Genomic DNA, 22,811 nt, shown 5'->3' with positions numbered 1-22,811 from the left:
GTCATTGAAAGTTCACAATGAACATTTTAAATAGAGCTTCCAAAAATCACATGACCGTAGCAATTGCTTGTTTCTCTGTAGATGACTGTCAGCGATTTTTTTTTTGACTTGGAGAATGTTTTATTTGATTCACTTGGACGAAAGCCTGCTAAGAACCAGTTAAATTGGAGGGAAGCCTGCGATGATCAAGTTGCCCAGCTGATCTTACCAAGTTTCAGTTCAGGATGAAACTAATTGTTCTTTTGAAAGAATATCGCAAGATTGTAATCCCTGAGCAGGCTGTGCCTATGAGACTTCAGAGAGAACTCTGCATGATTCGTGACTTAACTAAATGTGCCAGAACTTTTGAGCAACATATTCCAGAACATTCTATGCTTTATGCTTTCACCTATTTGCTAAAGTGTATTTCTTTCAAAAAGCTAATCCCTGCAGAGAAACCTAATTTTATTATATCTGTTCCTGAAGAATGTGCCTTTTGGGCTATTTTTAGTGATAAGCAGTTATATTTCTATGTTACTGCCTGTGTTAACCGATTATTACATCTTAATTGAATGCATTTTGTTTTTATAATGAACTCATAATCATGTTTATTAAGAAATCTGGGTTGATTGACTTTTTTTTGTTTAAAGTCTGATACAGGCAAAGTATTTAATTGGTTATCTAAAAATGAAATCTCTCAAGTGATGGCAATTTAGATAGAGACAGAACTTCAGTTTATAAAGAAAACCTTTGTTTCAACTTAGAAATTGAGTTTAAATACCTTAAAGTAGGCCAGTACATTTTATTACTTATTTTAATTTCCATATTTAACAGGATGTGGGCATCCTTGATAAGACCAGCATTTGTCTCCCATCTTTAATTGCCTGTGAAGTGAGTGGCTTTTTCGGCCATTTCAGAGGGTTGGTAAAAGTCAACCATGTTACTGTGGGTCTAGAGTCACATATAGGCCAGGCCAGGGAAAGAAGACATATTTTCATCCCTAACGAACATTAGTGAACTAGATGGATTTTTACGATAATTGATAATAGTTTCACAGTCATCTCGACTTCAGATTCTAATCAGTTGAATTGAAATTCCACCAGCCGCTCTAATGGATTTAGAACCTGCACGTGCTATTTAGCTTAGTTGTTGGATAACTGACTTGCAACACAAGTGATACCAATTGTGCAAGGTTCAGTTCTGGCACTGGCTAAGGACACAATGAAGTCCTTGCCGCCTTAAGCTTAAGTGTGGTGACCCTCACGTCAAATTTACGCTCAAGTCATTTTAAAAAAAATTCATTCATGGGATGTGGGTGTCACTGGCTGAGCCAGTATTTACTACCATCCTGAGTTGCCCTTGACTAAGATTCCTGATGAAGGGCTTTTGCCTGAAACATCGATTACCCTGCTCCTCGAATGCTGCCTGACCTGCTGCGCTTTTCTAGCACCACACTCTTGATGTTGAACCATTGCAGTCCACATGCCGCACCGTGCTGACAGCAGTGATGTTCTACAGGGATCAGTGCAGGGACCCCTGCTGTTTGTAACATATATAAATGGTTTGGAGGAGAATTAGGTGATCTGATTAGTAAGCTTGCAGAAGGGACAATGACTGGGGAGCTGCAGATAGTGAAGAGGATTGCCAGAGGGTACAGCAGGCTAGATACAGGTTGGAGATTTGGATAGACACATGGCAGATGGAATTTAATCCACTCAGATGTAAAGTGATGCATTTTGGAAGGTCTAATCCAGGAGGGGAATATGCAGAAAATGGCAGACCCTTAATAGCATTAACATACAGTGAGATCTACAAGTCCACTACAAGTGTACAAGTCCACAATTCCCTGAAAGTGTCAACACAAGTGGATAAGATGGTCAAGATGGCTCATGTCATGCTTCCTTTCATCGGTCAGGGTATAGAGTATAAAAATTAGCAAGTCATGTTGCAGTTGTATAGAACGTTAGTTAGGCCACATTTGTGCAGTTCTGGTCGCCACACTACCAGAAGGATATGGAGACTTCAAAGAGGATACAGAAGTGGTTTACCAGGATGTTGCCTGATTTTACAGGGTATTAGCTATGAGGGCAGATTGGATAAACTTGATTTGTTTTCACTTGAACCTTGGCGACTGAGAGGGCAACCTGCTAGAGGTTTACAAAATTGGGAGGTCTGAATAGAATGGATAGTCAAAACCTTTTTCCCAGGGTGGAAATGTCAAAGCCACAATGATATTGGGGAGGGAGGAAGTTCCAGGACTTTGACCTGACAACACTGAAGGAATGGCGATATACATGTACTGTCACACACTAACATGTTTTGTGGTCACTCCCTGGTACCTCACACTGCGTATGTTCTTTATTCCCCCCTTTGCAGGCTTCCTAAGCACAGGCGACCAAGCTGCCAAAGGCAATTATGGATTGCTGGACCAAATTCAGGCATTAAGGTGGATCAGTGAAAATATCGGAGCTTTTGGAGGAGATTCGATGCGGATTACAGTCTTTGGATCTGGGGCGGGAGCATCCTGTGTCAGTTTACTGACACTCTCCCACTATTCAGAAGGTAAGAACATCAAGACTAATTGCAACATGCAAGCACACAAAGGGCCGATATCTGCTCTGAAGCCTTATGGTTTAAGAACCAGAAAAAGGCCATTCAACCCCTTGACCTTGCTACGTAAGACCAGAGCTGATCTGATTGTAACCCTCAAATTCACATTCACTTTCATCTTTCACCCTTAACAAGAGTCTATCTACGTTGGACTTCAAAATGTTGAAAGTTTCTGCTTCCACTGATATTTCAGGAAGAGTGCTCCAAAGGCTCAATCTTAAATGAGAATATTTTGCCTCATCTCCATTTTAAATCAGTGACTCCTTATTTGTAAGCAAGTTAGTGCTAGTTCTCGATTCTCTCCTAAGAAGAAACATTCTCTCCATATCTGATATGTCAAGATGCCTCAGTATTATATGTTTCAATCAAGTTACCTCTTACTCGAACAAATACAACCAACTTTCTTCATCAGGCAGCCCACCCCCCATTCCAGATATTGGTCTTGGGAAATTTATTTGACCTACCTCCCGTACGTTACATCCTTCCTTAATTGACAAGAGCATTGATGAGGGCAGAGCAATGGATGTTGTCTACATGGACTTCAGCAAGTCCTTTGATAAGGTCCCTCATGGCAGGCTGATATAAAGGTGACATCACAGGGGATCCGCGTTGAGCTGGTAAAATGGATACAGAACTGGATCTTCCATAGAAAACAGTGATTAGCAGTGGAAGGGGATATTTCTGACTGGCGATCTGTGACCAGTGATGTTCCACAGAGATCAGTACTGGGATTTCTATTGTTTGTGATATATAAAAATGATTTGAAGGAGAATCTAGTGGTCTGATTAATAAGCTTATGGAAGTTAGAAAGATTGGGGGAGCTGTGAGTATTGAGAAGGATTACCAGAGGATATGTGTAGTGCTGGATACTTGGCAGAAAAATGGCAGCTATAACTTAAAATGGTCAAATGCAAAGTGATGAGGGAGAGAAGTATAAAGTGATTAACATAACCCTCAAAAGCATTAGCACACAGAAGGATCCAGGCATACAGGCCACATTTCCCTGACAGTGGCAACTCAAGTGGATAAGGTAAAGAAGAAAACGTATGTTATGCTTGTCTTCATTGATCAGTGCATAGAGTGTAAAAATTAGCAAGTCATGGTGTAGTTGTATAGAACTTTAATTAGGCGACATTTGGAATGTTGTTTACAGTTCTGGTCACCACGCTACCAGAAGGTTGTGGAGTCTCTGAGAAGGGCACAATAAAAGGTTTAGAGAGATGTTGCCTGATTTGGAGGGCATCAGCTATAAGGAGAGATTGGACAAACTTAGTTTGTTTGCACTTGAACTTTGAAAGCTGAGGGGTGACTAAACAGAGGTTTACAGAATTATGACGGGCACGGATAGAATGGGATAGTCAGAGTCTTTTTCTCAGAATGTAAATTACTCGTGGTGTAGATGTAAAGTAAAAGGGAGAATGTTTAAGAGATATGAGAGGCACGGTTCTTACACAGAGGGTGGTGAGTGTCTGGAATGCATTGCCAGAGGAGTTGATAGAAGTAGTTATAACAGCAATGTTTAAGAGGCATCTTGTGTATACATGGATAGGCAGGGAATAGAGGGATACAAACTGCATGAAAGCAAAAAGCTTTTAGTTTAGACACGTGTCACGTGTTGGCGCAGACCTGGTGATGCTGTAAACTGTACGACAGATGCAGTCTTGCCATTGCACTGTAAAACTGAAGCATAATCTCCTTACTAAATAAATCCTGGAAGAATTGCGGATGCTGGAAATCAAAAAACAAAGTTCTGAGGAAGGGTCACTGGACCTGAAACATTAACTGATTTCTCTCCACAGATGCTGCCAGACTTGCTGAGCTTTTCCAACAATTTACATTTTGTTGTGTTCATAATCTCTCTACTGTTGTACTCAATTTCCCTCACAATAAATGATAACATTCATCAGCTTTATTGATTACTTGTTGCATCTGCATTCTAGCTGTTTTGATCCATGCACTAAGACACCTGTATCCCTCAGAATCTCAGAGATCTGCAATGTCTCATCATTTAAATTATGTGCTTTGTTGGTATTCTTCCTGATAAAATGGACAAATTCACAATTTCTCACATTGTACTGCATTTTCCATGTCTTTTCCCACATACATAACTGGTCTATATTACTTTATAACCTCCTCATCCCATCTACAAACTTACTTTCGTATTTATTTTTGTGGCCTCAGCATATTTGGCAAAAATTCTGTTCCTTCATCCAAGTCATTTAAATAAGTTGCAAACAGGTGATGTCCCAGCACTGGTCCCTGTGGCACACAAATCAGTACAGCTTAACAACCATAAAAAAAAACACATTTAACCTTAATCTCTGCTTTTTGTAATGTACTGGTACCCACTTCCTCAACTTTGACTTTCTGCAATAAACTTTGATGTGGTACTTTATAAAAGGCCTTCTGCAAATCTAAGTATGGAGCCTCCACTGATTTCTCTTTATCTGTCACACGAGTTTCTTCCTCAAAGAACTCTGAAAGGTAAGTCAAGCCTGAAGTCCCTTTCACAAAACCCTGTTGACTCTGCCTGCTTACCTTGAACCTTCCATTTACCCTGCCATTGCTTCTTTACTAATATTTTCTAATATTTTCCTAATGATAGATGTTAAGCTAAATGTCCTGTAGTTTGTAGTGGTTCTGTTCGCCGAGCTGGAAGCTTTAGTTGCAAACGTTTCGTCCCCTGGCTAGGAGACATCATCAGTGCTGTGGAGCCACCTGCGAAGCGCTTCTTTGATGTTTCTTCCGGTATTTATAGTGGTCTGTCCTTGCCGCTTCCGGGTGTCAGTTTCAGCTGTCCGCTGTAGTGATTGGTATATTGGGTCCAGGTCGATGTGTTTCCTGCTTACTTTCTCCCTCCCATTTTATGATGTGGAGGTGCCAATGTTGGACTGGGGTGGACAAACGTAAAAGTCAGACGACACCAGGCTATAGTCCAGCAGGTTTATTTGACAAAGGAGCAGCACTCTGAAAGCTCGTCCTTGCAAATAAACCTATTGGACTATAACCTGGTTTTGTGTGATTTTTAACTCTGTACACCCCAGTCCAACAGTCCAAAGATGTGCAGGTCGGGTGAATTCGTCATGCTAAATTGCCCATTGTGTTAGGTGCATTAGTCAGAGGGAAAATGGGTCTGGACAGGTTACTATTTGGAGGGTTGGTGTGGACATTTGGGCTAAAGGGCCTGTTTCCAAACTGTTGGGAATATAGTCTAAACTAATAACGGCATCATTCAAAGAACAGTTTTGCTTAGTTCAATTTAAAAAGCAGCTGGAATCAGTTCCTCTGTAATTGGGTCAGAAAAAGTCATTTTGTTTTGGATGCATATAAAACTAACCAACGTAAAGCAACAAGTATTGGGATTTGGATGATTAAGAAAGGAAGGGAAAGAGGTGCCTCATTATTTTTGTTTTTATTTCTCATTGTATCAGCCTCCAGTAATTGGTTCTTGTCCTTTTAGAGGAGAAGAAGCTAATTATTTGGTCAGTATCTGGTAAGTGACAGAAGATTATACTATTTCTAAAGCTCAAGCCTATCCAGCAGGGAAGAGGAATAGGGTCAATGCCATTTTTTAAATTTTAAGGGAAATTATGAAGACGTATATGTACAGTTGGCATTGGCTCATCAGATTTTTATTAAAAATGATGCGTCAATGGAGAAGCAGGGGCAGATATTTAGAGGGATATTTGAAAATACGCTATATAGTTAGGTTCTGCAAGTTAAAATTCTGAAGGATAGACCCACCATCCATGGTTAACAAGAAAGGATTAAGACAGTAACAAGCTTAAAGAAATATAACATTGCCATGACAGGTGGAAGGTCAGAAGATTGTATTGAATGTTTAAAGAAGGATAGGAATGACAGAAAATAACAGTGAGGGAAAAACTGGAGTTACAGAAAGCCGAACAAAAATATAAAAACAGCTAGTTAGAGTTTCTATAAACATTTAAAGAAGGAAAGAGTTAACAAAGTGAGTGTTGGCTCCACAGAAAGTGAGACTGGAGCATTAACAATGGAAAATAAAGAGATGCCAGATGAATGAGTATTTTGCATCATAATTCAATGTAGAGGACACAAATAACATCGAGAAGCACTTACAAATTAGGAAATAGAAGCGAGGGAGGAACATTTCGACATTTTAATTAACATTTACCTGAAATCAACAATTTAATTTGTAATGTTCCTTATCTTAAGCAAGGTTTTTTTAACAAGCATCTAATGAAAGAGCAGTGCTCCAAAAGCTAGTGCTTTCAAATAAACCTGTTGGACTATAACCTGGTGTTATGTGATTGTTAACTTTGTTCTTTGAATGGGCACCTTGTTAAAAAAAAACTTGCTTAAGATAAGGAACGTTAGACATTAAATTGTTGATTTCAGGTAAATGTTAATTAAAATGTCAACTGCAGACAAAATTTATACAATAAAATTTATACAAAATTTATTCAATAAAATTAGAACCCTTGTACTCATCACTTTCCAGTATTCAGTCCTAGGTGAAATTGATTTGGCCAATTTTATATGCTCCTAACAGAAATACCTCATTTTTGAAGAATTAGTTTCAAATGCTTCTTTAATTAACTCAGACCCACTATTGTTGCAGTGAATATCTTGTTAAATGCTGTTTAAAGCTGTGAACTTTACAGTTTAGACTATAAATTTTCAGTTAGTGTGAAATACATACAAAATTAGATTTACAGAAAAGTAGTGAATCTTATCTTAACCACCAACTATCAGCAATATATTGAAGTAACCGACCTGGCCAGAGTTTATTAGGATCTATTAAAGGCTGCTAACAGCGAGGATAGTTTATTTTTGATGAATGTAAAAGGATATACAGACTTGGATTTTCAGTCTTGAGACTGGTGTGCAGTGTTGAGATATCTCACTGCTCGATTAGCCCTCCCCAAGGAAGAGGAGCTCTGAATGTACAGGTATTCATTCCTGGATTGGGGTAGAGGTGTGGGAATGTTTGGGATAAATCAGGACTGTCGTGTGTGAGGTGATTGGTAAAAATATCTGCTTGGCTTACTTGGATGGCAACTCAGTTGTTTGGCTAAATATTAGTTCCTTTAGACTGCACACCCTACTCTCATCAACCCCCACCCACTCCCCATGCCCATTATTACCAGCTCATACCAACCCATGGTGCCTACACAACACTCTTTGTCCTTTTACCGTCCATGACAACTCATTCAGTAAATATATGACAACAGGAGCTGTTGTGAGATGAAATAAAATACGTTTCCAAATATCCCTGGCAGGTCTTACTGCAAAATAGCACTGTCATTCATGAAAAGTCATTCAATACATTTAGATTCTCTTAAATCCTTAAATATTTTGATTTCATTAAAAGAGACATATCAACAATAGTTGGTTGTTTGATTGATGTTTTCAATCATACGATGAGCCCTATGGCTCCCCACTGCAATAATGTTAGGTTGTGGAAGTGGTCAAACTGGAATAAAGCTATAATGCGAGTTTTTTGGGTTATGTCAAAACACACAACTGAAGGCTTGGACGATTAAATGACTTGACAGCTTGGCAATGCCATTGACCTGGTCCATCTTTTATGTAAATTTATGTATATTCTAAACATTTATGATGCCCACACTTCCCCTGTTCCTTGCTCAAGTAAAATTGGGTTCTATTTGAACTGAGTTCAAAGGGCTCTGATAAGTTCAATTTCACCCAGGTGTGATTCATGTCTTCCCCAATTCCCCTACTGATGAAAATAAGTCCTGACAGAAAGGTAGGGGTAATAGTTTGGATTTAGGATTGAATATGCTGTGGAGTGCTAAGAGACTTTGCAAAACTCTTGGTGCCAATGTGTTGTAAAAAGTAAAGAAATACTTTGAAATTTACACCGCAGCTTATGTGTGCAGCTTTGATTAAATTTCAGCCTTGAAATGTTGGCTGGCTGTGTCTCAGTCCACACACTATGTAGCTACTTGAAGTGTAACCCTGTTGAGTTGTCGAAGTATAATGAAGGAACTATTAACTAGCAGCTACTTAGTACATGCAGCATCACCAAGGTAAAATTAACATCTGTTGCAGATGCTGATAGCATATTGTAAGCCTTAATGATTAAGGCTACAGTGCAGAGACAGGCTATTTGGCCCAACAAGTCCACACCAAACCACTGAAGAGTATCCCACCGAGACCTATTTCCTTAACCCACATCCCTGAACACTATGGGCAACTTAGTCTCCGAATCTACCCATCCAGACACAGGGAGAATGCACAAACTCTGCACAGATGGTCACCTGAGGCTAGAATTGGGCCTGGGTCCCTGGCACTGTGAGCAACAGTGTTAACCACTGAGCCACCGCGTCACTCCAAGGTTGATAGCACAGAGTTCCTCTTGCCCATTCCAAACCATTCCAAAATTAATCTTTCAGGAGTTTAGCAAATAATTTCAAAGTAAAAGATGCAACAATCAAATTCTTCTTTGAATACAGGATAGTTTAGCTACTGGAGAAAACCAGATGATGTGTATGTTTCATTTCAAACCAAAATAAGCAGATCTGTATCAATTCACAAATTGAACTTTGCACTTATATAGTGTCTTCAGTATAATAAAAAATCCTAAGGTGCTCTGCATGGGTGTTAGCAAATAGAAATTGATACTAAGTCACCTGAGAAGATTTGAAGCCAGGTGACTGGAGTTTCATTTAAAGGGGTAGGTTTTAAGGTGCATCTTAATGAATTAGAGAGAAATTAATAGGCAGAGGGTTTAGATAAAAGAAAATATACTACAGATACTGGAAATCGAAAAAACACACAACAGAAACCCACCAGGAAAGGCAGAATCTGTGGCAAAAGAAAGAGAGTTAACATTTCGAGCCCATCATAACCCTTCTTCAGGATTGGGAGAACTTAGAGTTCGGGTCAGAGCTTCCCAAGCCATTGAGACTTGAAATTATTTTGACCCCTCTGTGGGGGGGTGGGGGGCAAGTGTGAGGAGGTGGGGGATGGGGGGAAGAAAGGCTAGGATCTGTGGGAGCACACATGGGAACTGGCTGTGTGGTGGTGAGGAGAGAGGGGGTCTGGCTGTATGGTGGTGAGGAGAGAGGGGGTCTGATTGTGTGGTGGTGAGGAGAGAGGGTGTCTGGCAGTGTGGTGGTGAGGAGAGAGGGGGTCTGACAGTGATGGTGAGGAGAGAGGGTGTCTGGCAGTGTGGTGGTGAGGAGAGAGGGGGTCTGGCAGTGTGGTGGTGAGGAGAGAGGGGGTCTGACAATGATGGTGAGGAGAGAGGGTGTCTGGCAGTGTGGTGGTGAGGAGAGAGGGGGTCTGACAGTGATGGTGAGGAGAGAGGGTGTCTGGCTGTGTGGTGGTGAGGAGAGAGGGGGTCTGACTGTGTGGTGGTGAGGAGAGAGGGGGTCTGACAGTGATGGTGAGGATAGATGGGGTCTAGCTGTATGGTGGTGAGGAGAGAGGGGGCCTGGTTGTGTGGTGGTGAGGAGAGAGGGGGTCTGACTGTGTGGGGGTGAGGAGAGAGAGGGTCTGGCTGTGTGGTGCTGAGAGGATGGCAGAGGGCGGACTGTGTGGTTGTGAAGAGAGAGAGACCTATGGGAGCTGAGTGCAGCTACCTATCAGAGCAAGAGCAAAACGTACGTAACTGGGTCAGAGCTATATGACAGGCATTATTAACTCAGAGCTTGTGACCTCAAAATGAGAGGAGAAAGATTTAGAAGAGACCTAAGGGTCAACCTTTTCATGCAGAGGGTGGTGCATGTATGGAATGAGCTGCCAGAGGTAGTGATGGAAGCTGGTACAATGACAGCATTTAAAATGCATCTGGATGGGTATATGTATAAGAAGGGTTTAAAGGAATATGGGCCAAATGCTGGCAAATGGGACTAGATTAATTTAGGATATCTGGTTGGCATGGAGTTGGTATGAAGCGTCTGTTTCCAAACTCTATATCTCTATGACTCTATGTCAGCTTACTTATGGTTCCTGATCTCACTTTGAGAAAATCTGACCTAGGTGGGTTAAAAAATAAATTCTTTAAGGGATGTGGCGATGTTGACAAGGCCTGTATTTATTGCCCATCCCTAATTGCCCTTAAATAGCCTCCAAGGCTTGTTCTAAGGGCAGGTAAGAGTCAACCACTTTGCTGTAGGTCTGGAATCATGTGCAGGACAGAGAGATTTTCATCCCTAAAGGACCCTGGTAAGTCAGATAGAGTTTTACAACCCTCCACTATGGTTTTATGGAATATATGGTTCAAATTCTTGATGAAAATCAATTTGAGTTACAACCATCTGCTAACTAGCTTGAACCTGAAATACATTCGTAGCTGGGCTATGATGTCACCATCACCCCATTCCTGAAGGGATTGGCAGAGCGAATTAACTTGGAGACACTCACGAGGTCAGAATTGGCAGGGTGCAGAGGTCAAGGGAGCTAGAGGATACCCAGGAGAGATGGAGAGGGGCAAAGTCATGGGGATATTTGCAAACAGGACAAGAAGTTTCAAATAGATTCGCTGTCATTGGACATAGGGGAGTTAGGATAGTGGGACCTGGGTTAGGGTTAAGGTTAGGATTGGGGAAAGGTCTGGTATGGGCAGCAGAATTCTGAATGAGCTCAAGGTTAACTAGGGAAGTAGGGGGTGGGGGGGGCGGATGGTGGTGGGGTTGGGGGGGTTGGTAGAATGTGAGAGGTCAGCCTGGAGCCTATTAGAATTGGCAAGTCTGCAGTTAACCTGGAGACAGAATGAAGAAAGAAATCAGTTATCTTTCAGGGATTGAATGAAAAGAGGAAGCTGCCAATCCTGGGGACAATAGGAGCAAATATGATCAAAAATCAATCTCACTGCTTTGCAGGAGTTAATCTTCAGTTGGCAGCTCCCTTACATATCTATCCAATTTTCCTTTAAAATCATCTCCAAATACAATCCCACAATGTTTGTGACCGTCTCCTGTCAGTCTGATGGATGCTGTTTGCCTTTATTTTAAGAAAATACCTTATTTGCCTTATTTTCACTGTCCTTGAGGGGAGCTCCATTTGGTCAACGTGTTTTGTGTGAGGGACCTGTTATGGATATTAAAATTCACTGAGGGGCTTTGGAAGCCAAGATTCGAGGACTAAAACTGAAAGGGTGACTGGAAGGAATTTTCTAAAGCCCCCTCATTCCCCAAACCCCCAAAATTGGGCATTTTCTAACAGGTTGGCTAGAAATATCCCACACAGTCTGGCTGACATTCCATCACCACCTTCCTTCAAAGTCTTGAGTGGCCTTACTCCCCTCTGAAAATGTGTGGCTGGTTAAAGCACAGCAGGTTAGGCAGCATCCAAGGAACAGGAAATTCGACGTTTCGGGCCAGAGCCCTTCATCAGGAAGCATCAGGATTCCTGATGAAGGGCTCTGGCCCGAAACGTCGAATTTCCTGTTCCTTGGATGCTGCCTAACCTGCTGTGCTTTAACCAGCAACACATTTTCAGCTGTGATCTCCAGCATCTGCAGACCTCACTTTTTACTGGCCTTACTCCCCTCCCAGGCTCTGTGATCGATACCAATCGAACAATCCTCTGTGATCTCGGTGTTCCTCCAACTTTGACCTCTCATGCATTCCTGATTTTCCTTACCCCACGATGACCTTCAAACTTGTCAAACCTGAGATGGTGGGGGAGTGGAGTTGTGGCAATTTTCCTTTTCCAGTCCTCATTAATCCGTGGTAGGGCATCACTTCAGAGAGGAAGGGAGGAGATCTGTACTCATGTGTGTACACTTGAATCTGGCAAACCCAAGAAACACAGCCTGTTATCCCAAGGAAGCCACAAGCAACTGATGGCACTTCTGCGAGGATGCAGAGGATTGCAGATTTGCCCCTGTGTCAGATCTTAATGGGCTTGAAACTCCCTAAGGAACAGAGTCAGTACAGAGGCTGATGCTCCGGTGCAGTACTGGGAGAGCACTGCATTGTTGGGGGTGCCATATTTCACAGTCATGGTGTTAACCCTATCTGCTGTCCCTCTGCACAATTTGGGAGAACAGCTCAACCAACATTTAAAAGAAAGCAAATTAATTGGTCAGCAAACAAAAATGGAAGGTCAGGCAACATCCATAGAGAGAAAGCATTGCTGTCCCCTCCCTACTTCATGTCAGCTCTAGTGAAGAGTCACTAAGACCCGAAACGTTAGCTTGCTTTCTCTCCATGGATGCTGCCTGACTCACTGAGAATTCCAGCATTTGTTGTTTTCAGGACAGATTCCAGCATCTGCAGTAACGTGCTCCTACATTAATCGGTCATCTGTCTCAGTAACATTACTAAGGTATTCCTGTGTGGAATTTGAATGTTGCATTTTCCCTTATCGGGATTACAAGGTTGGCATGTGTTACCTAGCTCTAACCGTTCTTGTACTGAGTGGCCTGTGAGGTTGCTTCAGGGGGCAGTTCAGACCAAGTGCTGTGGGAATGGACTCACGATTAAGACGTTAGGTCAGACTGGGCAAGAATGGACAACAAACAACAATGCTTCCACGATCATCAGCGAGCTTTCAATTCCAGATTTCCAATTGTAGTGATTGGAACGGAGGCCAGGTGGATCTCCCTGATCTCTGACTGAGGTTGTTAACCGGAGCCATCAGGGAGCCCTGGCTGACAAAAGTCATTGACGGGAGTCATTGTGACTGTTTTGTAATGATTGAAACTGGGATTTGAGGTTTGTCCTCATTTCACTGAAAACTAGTTGATCAGTAGGATTTGGGGCGTGGCTTTGTCATTCCTCTCCCTTGTAAAATTGTTGTTTCTTTGCATACAGCTGTTAATGTTAATTGTTTTGTGAACTGTGCATTGTTTAATAAAATAGCATGGTGGCACAGTGGTTAGCACTGCTCTCTCACACATATATTCCAATATATGGAGTTTGTAAATTCTTCCCGTGTCTGCGTGGGTTTCCTCCGGGTGCTCCAATTTCGTCCCACAAATGTGCAGATTAGATGAAAAGGCCATGCTAAATTGCCCGTAGTGTTAGGTGAAGGGATAAATGTAGGGGAATGGGTTTGGGTGGGTTGCTCTTCGGAGGGTCAGTGTGGATTTGTTGGGCCAAAGGGCCTGTTTCCACACTGTAAGTAATCTAATCTAATCATAAACAGGAGTCTCCTCACTCTAGGGACTGGCTCTGAGCTAGCTGTTCAGAACCCAGGTACTGTAAGTGTAAATAAAAGGTGACTTGGTGACGGGATACCAGCCCCCATGGGGTTATTTCACCAATTGTAATTCAAACTGCCATGTTAAAGAGTGAACCTACAGCATTAACTTTGATTTCTGGCTATTAGTACAGTAACATTGCCACTCTGCTATTGCTTCCTCTATGACAAAAATAAATATCATTCAAAGTACTTCCTTTGCTTTGAGGTGCATTGGAATATCATGAATTCACTTTGATTTGACATTTCATCTTGAAGAACTGCATGTCCAACAGCATAACACTCCCTCAGCATTCAGCCTACATACTGTGCTCAAGTTCAAAAGCTAAGACTTGAACCCATGCCCTCTTGGCTCACTGATACATCTACTACAGCCTTAGACAGTGCGATAAACTTTGATAAATTGCAGTGTGTGCAGTGTGAGCCATCTCTATGTAAGTGTCTGAATGCTACCTGTGGTGGATGAGATTGCATGCTACTCCCAATTAGTCTGATGGATGTCAATGGTGGATTTTTGATCTCTTTGCCGGTGGAGTCAGCAATTCCAATGAGTGGAGGAGATAAGAGCATTATTCACTGGTGCTGCAGGGGAAAAGTACAGGAGGGAGAGTGTGGTATTAATTGCCCAACTCAGCAAGCTTTGCTCAACATTTGATTGTGAACCTTTTGTGAAATTGAAGCAATAGATGTCAAAAACGAGGCTTGGCAAATTCGACAGTCAGTTTTCCTTTTAATGATTGGTACTTTCTCATGAGGTGTTTTTTTTGCACTTTTGAGTTGACTGATTTTATTTTTGAGCAAAGTGGTACATCTCACCCTTCCTCTACCCTGTTAGCGACAGTAATGGGGCCAGGGATCTGATCAGCCTCTGTGACAACAACTACAGAACGATAGCTTGTGACCCCTCTGCAAATTATCCTGCCAACTGTCACACAAATCACTACCTTGTACTAAAAATAGAGGAGACTGGGGAGCCATGGGAGGTAGATACAGTCACAATATAGACTAGCCTTGATCACAATAGAGCAGGCTTACTGGTGTTGTGACATGTGCTAATGTAAACTAGCCAAACTGAAAAGATTTACCCAATGCTGTAACCTGTTAAAATTCAAGAGGCAAATAGCTATCCCAGAGGTCACTACTTAAAGTAAAAATTAACTACTTTATTCTTAAAGTCCGACTGAGAATATTAAAACCAACAACTATTTATAACTCCTTTCTCTTAAACCTATCTTTTACCTTCCCCTCTACAATACTAGTCCGATAAAGAATCCCGATTAAGGTTTACAAAAAAAAAACTTTCAAAACCAGCCCAGCTGTTGAATCTTCTGTTCGTATCTTCCTCTGCAGATTTTCCTCTGTCATCTTTTCGATGTTCTATTGTGCAATCTTCTTATAGACAGGTACCTTTCAGAGCACTGTTCTGCTGGCAGTCTGTACATGTTCGTGGCTAGGCAGTTCTCCCCCAAACTGTTCAAACTGTCTGGTTTTATACCCCAAAACATAGGATTGTTTTATTGGTTTTCATATTATCAAAATACTAAATTCAAATTTGATTGGATTTTGGTATCTTGGGGCATAATTTAAACCGATTGATGGAATTTGAATTTGTTTTTTTTTATCATGGCAACTCATCTGCACTATTGATTTCATAGTCAAATGTTAAGTTTTAACTTCTTTCAGTACTCGCTGTGCCTGTCTAAGTCTGTGCATCAGATTACAAAAGGATCTTAATTAGATGAGCCAATGGGCTGAGGAGTGGCAGTTGGAGTTTAATTTAGATAAATGCGAGGTGCTCCATTTTGTGAAAGCAAATCTTAGCAGGACTTATACACTTAATGGTAATGCCCTAGGGGGTGTCTACGTCCATGCCAGCTTCCAGTCTCTCTTAATAGTACAGTATACACCGATACCTTCATAACACTGGTCTAACTTCAGTTCTTGTGTACTTAAGGTCATGTGCTATACCCTTTAATTTTAGTCTTCTACAACGTGTGGCCAATATTTACTGGGGGCATGATGGCTCAGTAGGTGAATCATTAAATTCACATGAATCAGGGTGGGGTCTGGGTCTGAATGGGATGCTCTTTGGAGGGTCAACACAGAGTTGATGGGCCAACTGGCCTCTTTCCACACTGTAAGGGTTCTGTGATTCTATAATTATTGACCCTCCATATCTTGTCCTGAGAAAGTTTTGGAGAGGCTCCGTCTTGAACCACCCATATTTCAGAAAAGTAAGTGCTACTGATTTGGGTTCCTCAAATATAACAACTACTTGCTTTTAGAGAGTAATGGAGACAGGCCCTTCCGTCCAACTCGTTCATACCAACCACATTCCCAAACTAAACTAGTCTCACTTACCTGCATTTGGCCCATTTCCCTCTAACCATTTCCTATTCATATGGTCTGCATCCACCACAATCTCTGGCAGTTCATTCCTGATGAAAGGCTCATGGCCAAAATGTCAATTCTCCTGCTGCCTGTCCTGATCTGCTTTTCCAGCACCACACTCTTCACACGCATTAACCACTCTGTATGTAAAAAAGTTGCTACTTATGTCCTTCTGAAAACTGTCTCCTCTCACCTTAAAAATATATGCCCTAGTTTTAATATCCCCCATAGTGATGGAACAATCTTTGCTATTCACTTTATCTATGCCCCTCGTGATTTTATAAACCCCTATAAGGTTTAAATAAGGTAAACCTCCTACTCTCCAGCAAAGAAAGTTTCAGCCTATCCAGCCTTTCTTTGTAACTCAACTCCTCTATTCCTGGCAACATCCTGGTAAATCCTTTCTGAACACTCCAGTTTCATAATATCCTTTCTATAGCAGGGCGGTATAGTTAGTAAGTTTGCAGATGACACCAAATTGGAGGTATAGTGGACAGTGAAGAAGGTTACCTCGGATCTTGATTAAATGAGCCAATGGGCCGAGGAGTGGCAGATGGAGTTTAATTTAGATAAATGCGAGCTGTTGCATTTTGGGAAAGCAAATCTTAGCAGGACTTATACACTTAATGGTAAGGCCCTAGGGAGTGTTGCTGAACAAAGAGACCTTGGAGGGCAGGTTCCTAGTTCCTTAAAAGTAGTCGCAGGTAGATAGGATAGTGAAGAAGGCGTTTGGTAGCTTTCCTTTATTGGTCAGAGCGTTGAGTATAGTAGTTGGGAGGTCATGTTGCAGTTGTACAGGACATTGGTTAGGCCACTTTTGGAATATTGTCTGCAATTCTGTTGTAAAACTTGGAAGTGTTCATAAAAGATTTACACCGATATTGCCCGGGTTGGAGGATTTGAGCTATAGGGAGAGGCTGAATAGGCTGGTGTTGTTTTCCATGGAGCGTCGGAGGCTGAGGGGTGACCTTATAGAGGTTTACAAAATCATGAGAGGCATGGATAGGGTAAATGGACAAGATCTTTTTCCTGCTCCTCGGATGCTGCCTGACCTACTGTGCTTTTCCAGCACCACTTTAATCTAGACCATGGAGTGCGGGAGTCCAGACCTAGATGGCTGAACTAGACTCTGGAGACACAAATATTGCCGCACCACTATAGCAGTTACCTTCCCCTAAAGGACATTAGTGAACCATTGGGTGGCTTTACCAAAAACTGATTCATGTTAAAAAGCATCATTAGACTCTTAGTTGGAATTTGATTTAAAATCTGCAATTCCCCAACTGCTGTAGTGGGATTTGAACGTGAGTCCACAGAGCATTACCTGGGTCTCAAGATTAATATTCTAGTGATTAAACCATGAGACCATCCCCTCTACTATGGCATGTCAAGGCATGAGCAGCTGAAGGGGAAGGAAGCTATGGTCAAGGTGATGTCAGCATCAAAGACATGAGTAGTTCTAGAAAGGAGCTTCTGCTGAAAGAATATAAGAAGCAAGGCACTCAGAAAGCAGAATGTCATAGGCAGGGGCATTGCCTGAGCCATGAGTAAATTGGCACAGACTGAACAAGGTTAGAGCAGTGAATGTATGGCTCAAAGATTGGTGTGGGAGAAGTAGGCTCCAGTTTGGGGGACCCTGGTTCTAGTCCTGGGGATGGGGCATTTTGCTTTTGGGATCATTTACACTCGGAACTGGTGGGTCACATGACTCAGGAAAAACAGAGGGCCTTAACCTAAATAAAATGGATCAAGATGTGACAAATAAAGAGGTAAAGTTAGGGCAGGGGAGCAACATGTGAATTGCAGGCATGGTAGGAAGGGGCAGAGTGAAAAGAGATCTCATTGTGACAAAGATAATGACACAGTGGCCCAGTGGTTAGCACTGCTGCCCCACGGTGGCTGGGACTGAGTTTGACTCCAACTTTGGGTGACTTGTGGAGTTTGCATGCTCTGTCTCTGGTTTCTGCTGGGAGCTTCGATTTCTTCTCACAGCCCAATGATGTGCAGTTAGGGTGGATTGACCATGCTAAATTGTCCTGTAGTGTCCAGGGATGTGCAAGCTAGGTGGATGAGTGAAGGAGAGTGAAGAAGTCTGGAGAATGCACTGTGGAGGGTCAGTGACGACCCGATGGGCTGGATGTCCTCTTTTGCACTATAGGCACTATGATAACAAAAACACAATCTGAAAACTTTATACAAAGCATTCATTACAAAGCAAACAAATCAATAGTGCATGCTGAAGTAAATGAAGATGATGTGATAGCCATTATAGAAATGTGTTTACACAATGACAATGATTGGGTCTTGATAATTAAAAGGTCTATGATATTACTTACAGGTTGGAAGCTAACTAAAGGTGGAAAGATTGCACACTCAATCAAAGCTGGCATTTCTGATAAATAAGGATGAGTTTGGATCAGTAGATCAGGACATAAAGTCAGTTTTACTGAGACGAGGAATAGTAGGGGAAAATAATTACTACTGGGTATACTCTATAGGGTCAAATAGTCACCATAATGTAGAACAGAATGTTCAAGAAGTGGGTGCTGTGATAATGGGACAGCTTTAATCTACATAAATTAGAAAAATCAGGTATGCAATGCTAACAAGGATGAAGAGTTATCTGGACTTGAAACATTAGCTTGCTCTTTCACCATGGATGCTGCCTGACCTGTTGTGATTTCCAGCATTTTGTTTTCAGTCCCGAGGAGTTAGTTAACTGAATGCTTTCAAGATACTTTCTGATACCACCAGTTTCTGAAACCATTCAGGGCACATGTTACCTTTAAAGTGATTTGTGTAACAAGATTAATTCATGACCTCAGAGAAAAGGCACCTCAAGGTAGCAATGGCCACAATATGATTAATTGTTACATTAGGTTTGAAAGGGAGAAGAGTGGGTCTGAGGCTAGTGTTTTAAACTCACAAAGGGGCAACTGTGTGGGTGTGTACGCATTGCTAACTGAATTCAGCTGAGATTTTGGGCTATTAAATGGGCAAATAGAGAAATGATGGTGAACTTTGGATGGCTATTTGAGAATACTGAGAAGAAGAATATTCTGACTCAAAATGTAAATTCCAAGGGAAGATTCCAATCCAACACTTTCAGTTGACTAAATAAATTAATGAAAGCATCAAACTTAAAGAAATAGCAGATAATTGTGCAAAGTTGAGTGGCAGGTCAAATGATTGGTCAGAACGTTAGAAAAAAATGAATGAAAGGAATATGTAGCGATTGGAACCAGTTGGATCTCATTGACTATGAGATCCTTGATTGGGATTGTTAACCTGGGCCAATTAGGGAGCCCTGGCTCACAGATATAAACAGGAGATTCCTGGCCAAACTGGCCATAAACAGGTCCAGGCAGCGGACTGTGGAGGGGGGCCTGCCCCTCTTCCGCGGTTACGTTAGAACCCGGGTTTCCTTGGAGAAGGAGTACGCGGTGCCCACCAACACCCTGGAGTTGTTCAGGGGGAGGTGGGCGCTGCAGGGAGTGGAGTGCATTATTTCCCCCTCCAACTCTATTTTGATTTAATCCCCGCCCTCCCCTCCACTGTTTGATCACACAGCATTGCCCTTTTGATGTGAAGGGTACCGCTTGTCATTGGCCACTCAGGTGTCTTCCTATCTTCCTAGTGGTGGAAATTGAATAAAGATTTGTGCACCTTGTGTCTCTCACTGTGCCTCACACCTGCACACACGCACCATGGGTGCTGGGGTAAAAAAATAAGCACTACCGCAGTTAGGCGGTAGTGTGGGGTAAATAAATTTTTTTTAAAAATAAAAATAAACAGGAGATTCAGAGAGTCTCCCCATTCCAGGGACTGGCTCTGAGCTGTCTGGTCAGAGTCATTGTACTGTGAATGTATAAATAAAGGGGGACTTGGTAACAGGAATACTGGACTCTGTATTTCAGGTTAATAAAATCAATTAGCATATGAGAGGAAGTTATATAGAAGTGCAAAAACAGATAGTGAGAGTCTCCATAGGTATCTAAAAGGAAAAGTAATAAGAACAGAGAGTCTTGGTCCTCTGGAGAGTGAGAATGAAGAGTTCATATTAGATAATAAGGAAGTGTTCGATGAAATGAATGAATACAGAAGTTGCTGGAGAAACTCAGCAGGTCTGGCAGCATCTATAGAGAGAAAAGCAGAGTTAATATTTTGGAAACATTGACCTTCATCAGTTCAGAACAAGGATTACTGGACTTAAAACGTTAATACTGCTTTCTCCCCACAGATGCTGCCAGACCTGCTGAGTTTCTCCAGCGACATCCGCTTTTTGTTTTGGATTTCCAACATCCCATCGTCCTTTGGATGCTTTGAAATAAATAAACTTTGTCACTGCAGAAGATATAAAAAACATTTCAGTAATAACTGAATTAAGCAGTGGAAGAGAGACAGAGAGAGGAACTTGATGTAATGGTGCTGAGCGCATTGAAGCAGGACCTTCTTGGGTCCCAATGCTCTTGGTTCTTGGTTCTTTAAAGAGTTGGCTGTGCACTTAGAACACTCAAGGTCATGGGGAACAGTCAGAATGGCTTCATCAAATGGAAATCATGTTCAAATAACTTTTGGGGGCATGATGGCTCAGTGGTCAGTCGTGCTGTCTCACAGCGCTTGGGACCCGGTTTCGAGCACAGCCCTTGGGTGACTGTTTGTGTGGAGTTGCATGTTCTCCCCGTGTCTTGTGTGGAGTTGCATGTTCTTCCCGTGTCTTACGGAGTTGCATATTCTTCCCATGTCTGTGTGGATTTTCCCCTGTTGTCCTGGTTTCCCACCGCAGTCTAAAGATGTGTTGTTTAAATGGATTGGCCATGTTAAATTGTCCAAATCAGCGTTTTTTAATTGATTAGTGAGTTTTTGCGACATACTAACTAATACAAAGCAGGTAGCTGATCCAACTGAAAGGTAATGAGAACTTCATAACAACACTTTGGGAAACTAAATTTTATCTCTTACTCAATTAAAGATCCCCCTGCCTCCCCTTTAAAAATCTATGTGTGAGACAGGAAAATGTGCACGATTTCTCACTGTCTCTCTCTCTCTCCACCATGAATGGACTGATTACGATCTGAAGTGCTCTTCCTGAATGGTTGCTGTAAACAGATTCAATAGGAACATTCAGAGAGGAATTGTTTCGCTACTTGAGGAGAGTATATTAACGGGGATATACAGAAAGGAGCAGGGGAGTGAAAATCATTAAGTTAACCCAAGCAGAGTGCCAGTACAGGCACAGTTGTCTGAAGGACATACTTCTGCATTTTATTTTGCAATTTTTAAACTTTTCAGTAGCTGTAAAATTCATCATTCACCCTTTTCTTTTGTTTTGAAAGAAAACTTTCATATCTCTCTCAATGGATTTTCTGTGATAATGAAGTTCCTGATGATTTGGCCAAAAATGTTGACCATCTCCACTCATGCATGCTTAGCTCTCTAGCAACACTGCTCTCCACCCACCCTTCCTCCAGCTCCCCTGTCCATTTTGACTCCAATTCAACTACAGCGTGCATTCCTCCCCTTGCATTTCTCTGACTTCCTCGGTCCCTGTGACCTGGGACCCCCCGGAGTAATTCTCTGGCCGTATAGAGGTGCCCGACGCTTACTCCTGGCAGCGTGGAGACTTTGGAGAACACTGCGGCCTCTCTTTCTCAATTCAGCAGCAAATCACGCTGCATAGACATCTCACTGTTCCCTTTAACAGCAAGTGAATGGACGGAACAACACTGAATGCCAGCCTGACGGTCCGAACCCTCCTTGTTTGAAATTTTTCTTTCCTCTGATCCGATACTTCATTCCCACTGTATACTCCCCCAGTGTTTTCTCTGGCAGGGCTGTGCTCTAAGAATGAGTCTGTTCTTAGATTGAATTCCTTTCTTTACAAGTGACATGGCTTGAGCAGAGCGAACAAAGAGTGTTCAGTCATCTATTCATGACTTAGTAATGCGGCCTATCATACAGAGCAGTACATAGATGCTTTTTTGTGTTGAACTTCCCAAATAATGTCATGAATTATGAAATCTGTGGGGGCTTCTGTAATGATCTAAGTAGCACCACTTATTGAAACAGCCTGTCATTTCTCCAAAGGGCAAATCATTTCTGACTGTCCAAATTATTATTTAGTCCATTTTTTAAAAAAAAGAGAAATTAATCTAGGTGAAGGGTCAAGGGTTGCAGTGTGGAATGCCACCAGGATAGAAAGACTTAAGAGGAACACTGAGGTAAATCAGGGAGTGTGGTATTTTACTGATGGCAACACACAAAGAGCACTGTAGGGATGTTCAAGAGATGAAGGATGGGACTGAGAACACAGATGGGTGAAGGAGCGTTTAAAGGAAAGTGACAGCCATTCCAAAAGAAGACTCCATTTTAATTGTTTATGCAGACCACAGGGTCAGAATGAACAATGAAAATGTCTCCTGTTGACAGAGAGCAACAAAAAAAAACAAATGAGACATATACCAAGAGAGTGGCTTCTGTTCAATGCTTCAGTTTGGTCCTAATATTTAATGGGACTAATAGTGATTTAGCACTCCAGCATTGCTAACTAATAGTGCAGGAAGTCTGGCTTAATGGTGATTAAGAGCGATTTAACATAACTGTAAATTGTGCTCTCCTGATTCAGCGGTTCCTCCATTTTAAAATTCTCAACCCAGTTTTGAAATCTGTCCAAG

The 22,811-nt window shown here is 41.9% G+C and overlaps 1 protein-coding gene across 1 annotated transcript in view; it reads left to right on the top strand.

The window, feature by feature from the left end:
- nlgn4xa (neuroligin 4 X-linked a) overlaps positions 1-22,811 on the top strand; it is a 309,753-nt gene that overhangs the window by 260,971 nt on the left and 25,971 nt on the right. The window contains exon 4 of the mRNA XM_060826290.1: positions 2,356-2,541. Coding sequence (XP_060682273.1) covers positions 2,356-2,541 — 186 coding nt within the window. The remainder of the gene's footprint in view (positions 1-2,355; positions 2,542-22,811) is intronic.

This window comes from Hemiscyllium ocellatum, chromosome 6 (assembly GCF_020745735.1).
Source record: "Hemiscyllium ocellatum isolate sHemOce1 chromosome 6, sHemOce1.pat.X.cur, whole genome shotgun sequence".
Taxonomy (NCBI): Eukaryota; Metazoa; Chordata; class Chondrichthyes; order Orectolobiformes; family Hemiscylliidae; genus Hemiscyllium; species Hemiscyllium ocellatum.
Note: the sequence above shows the minus strand (reverse complement) of the source record. Positions and strands in the feature narration are given on the sequence as shown.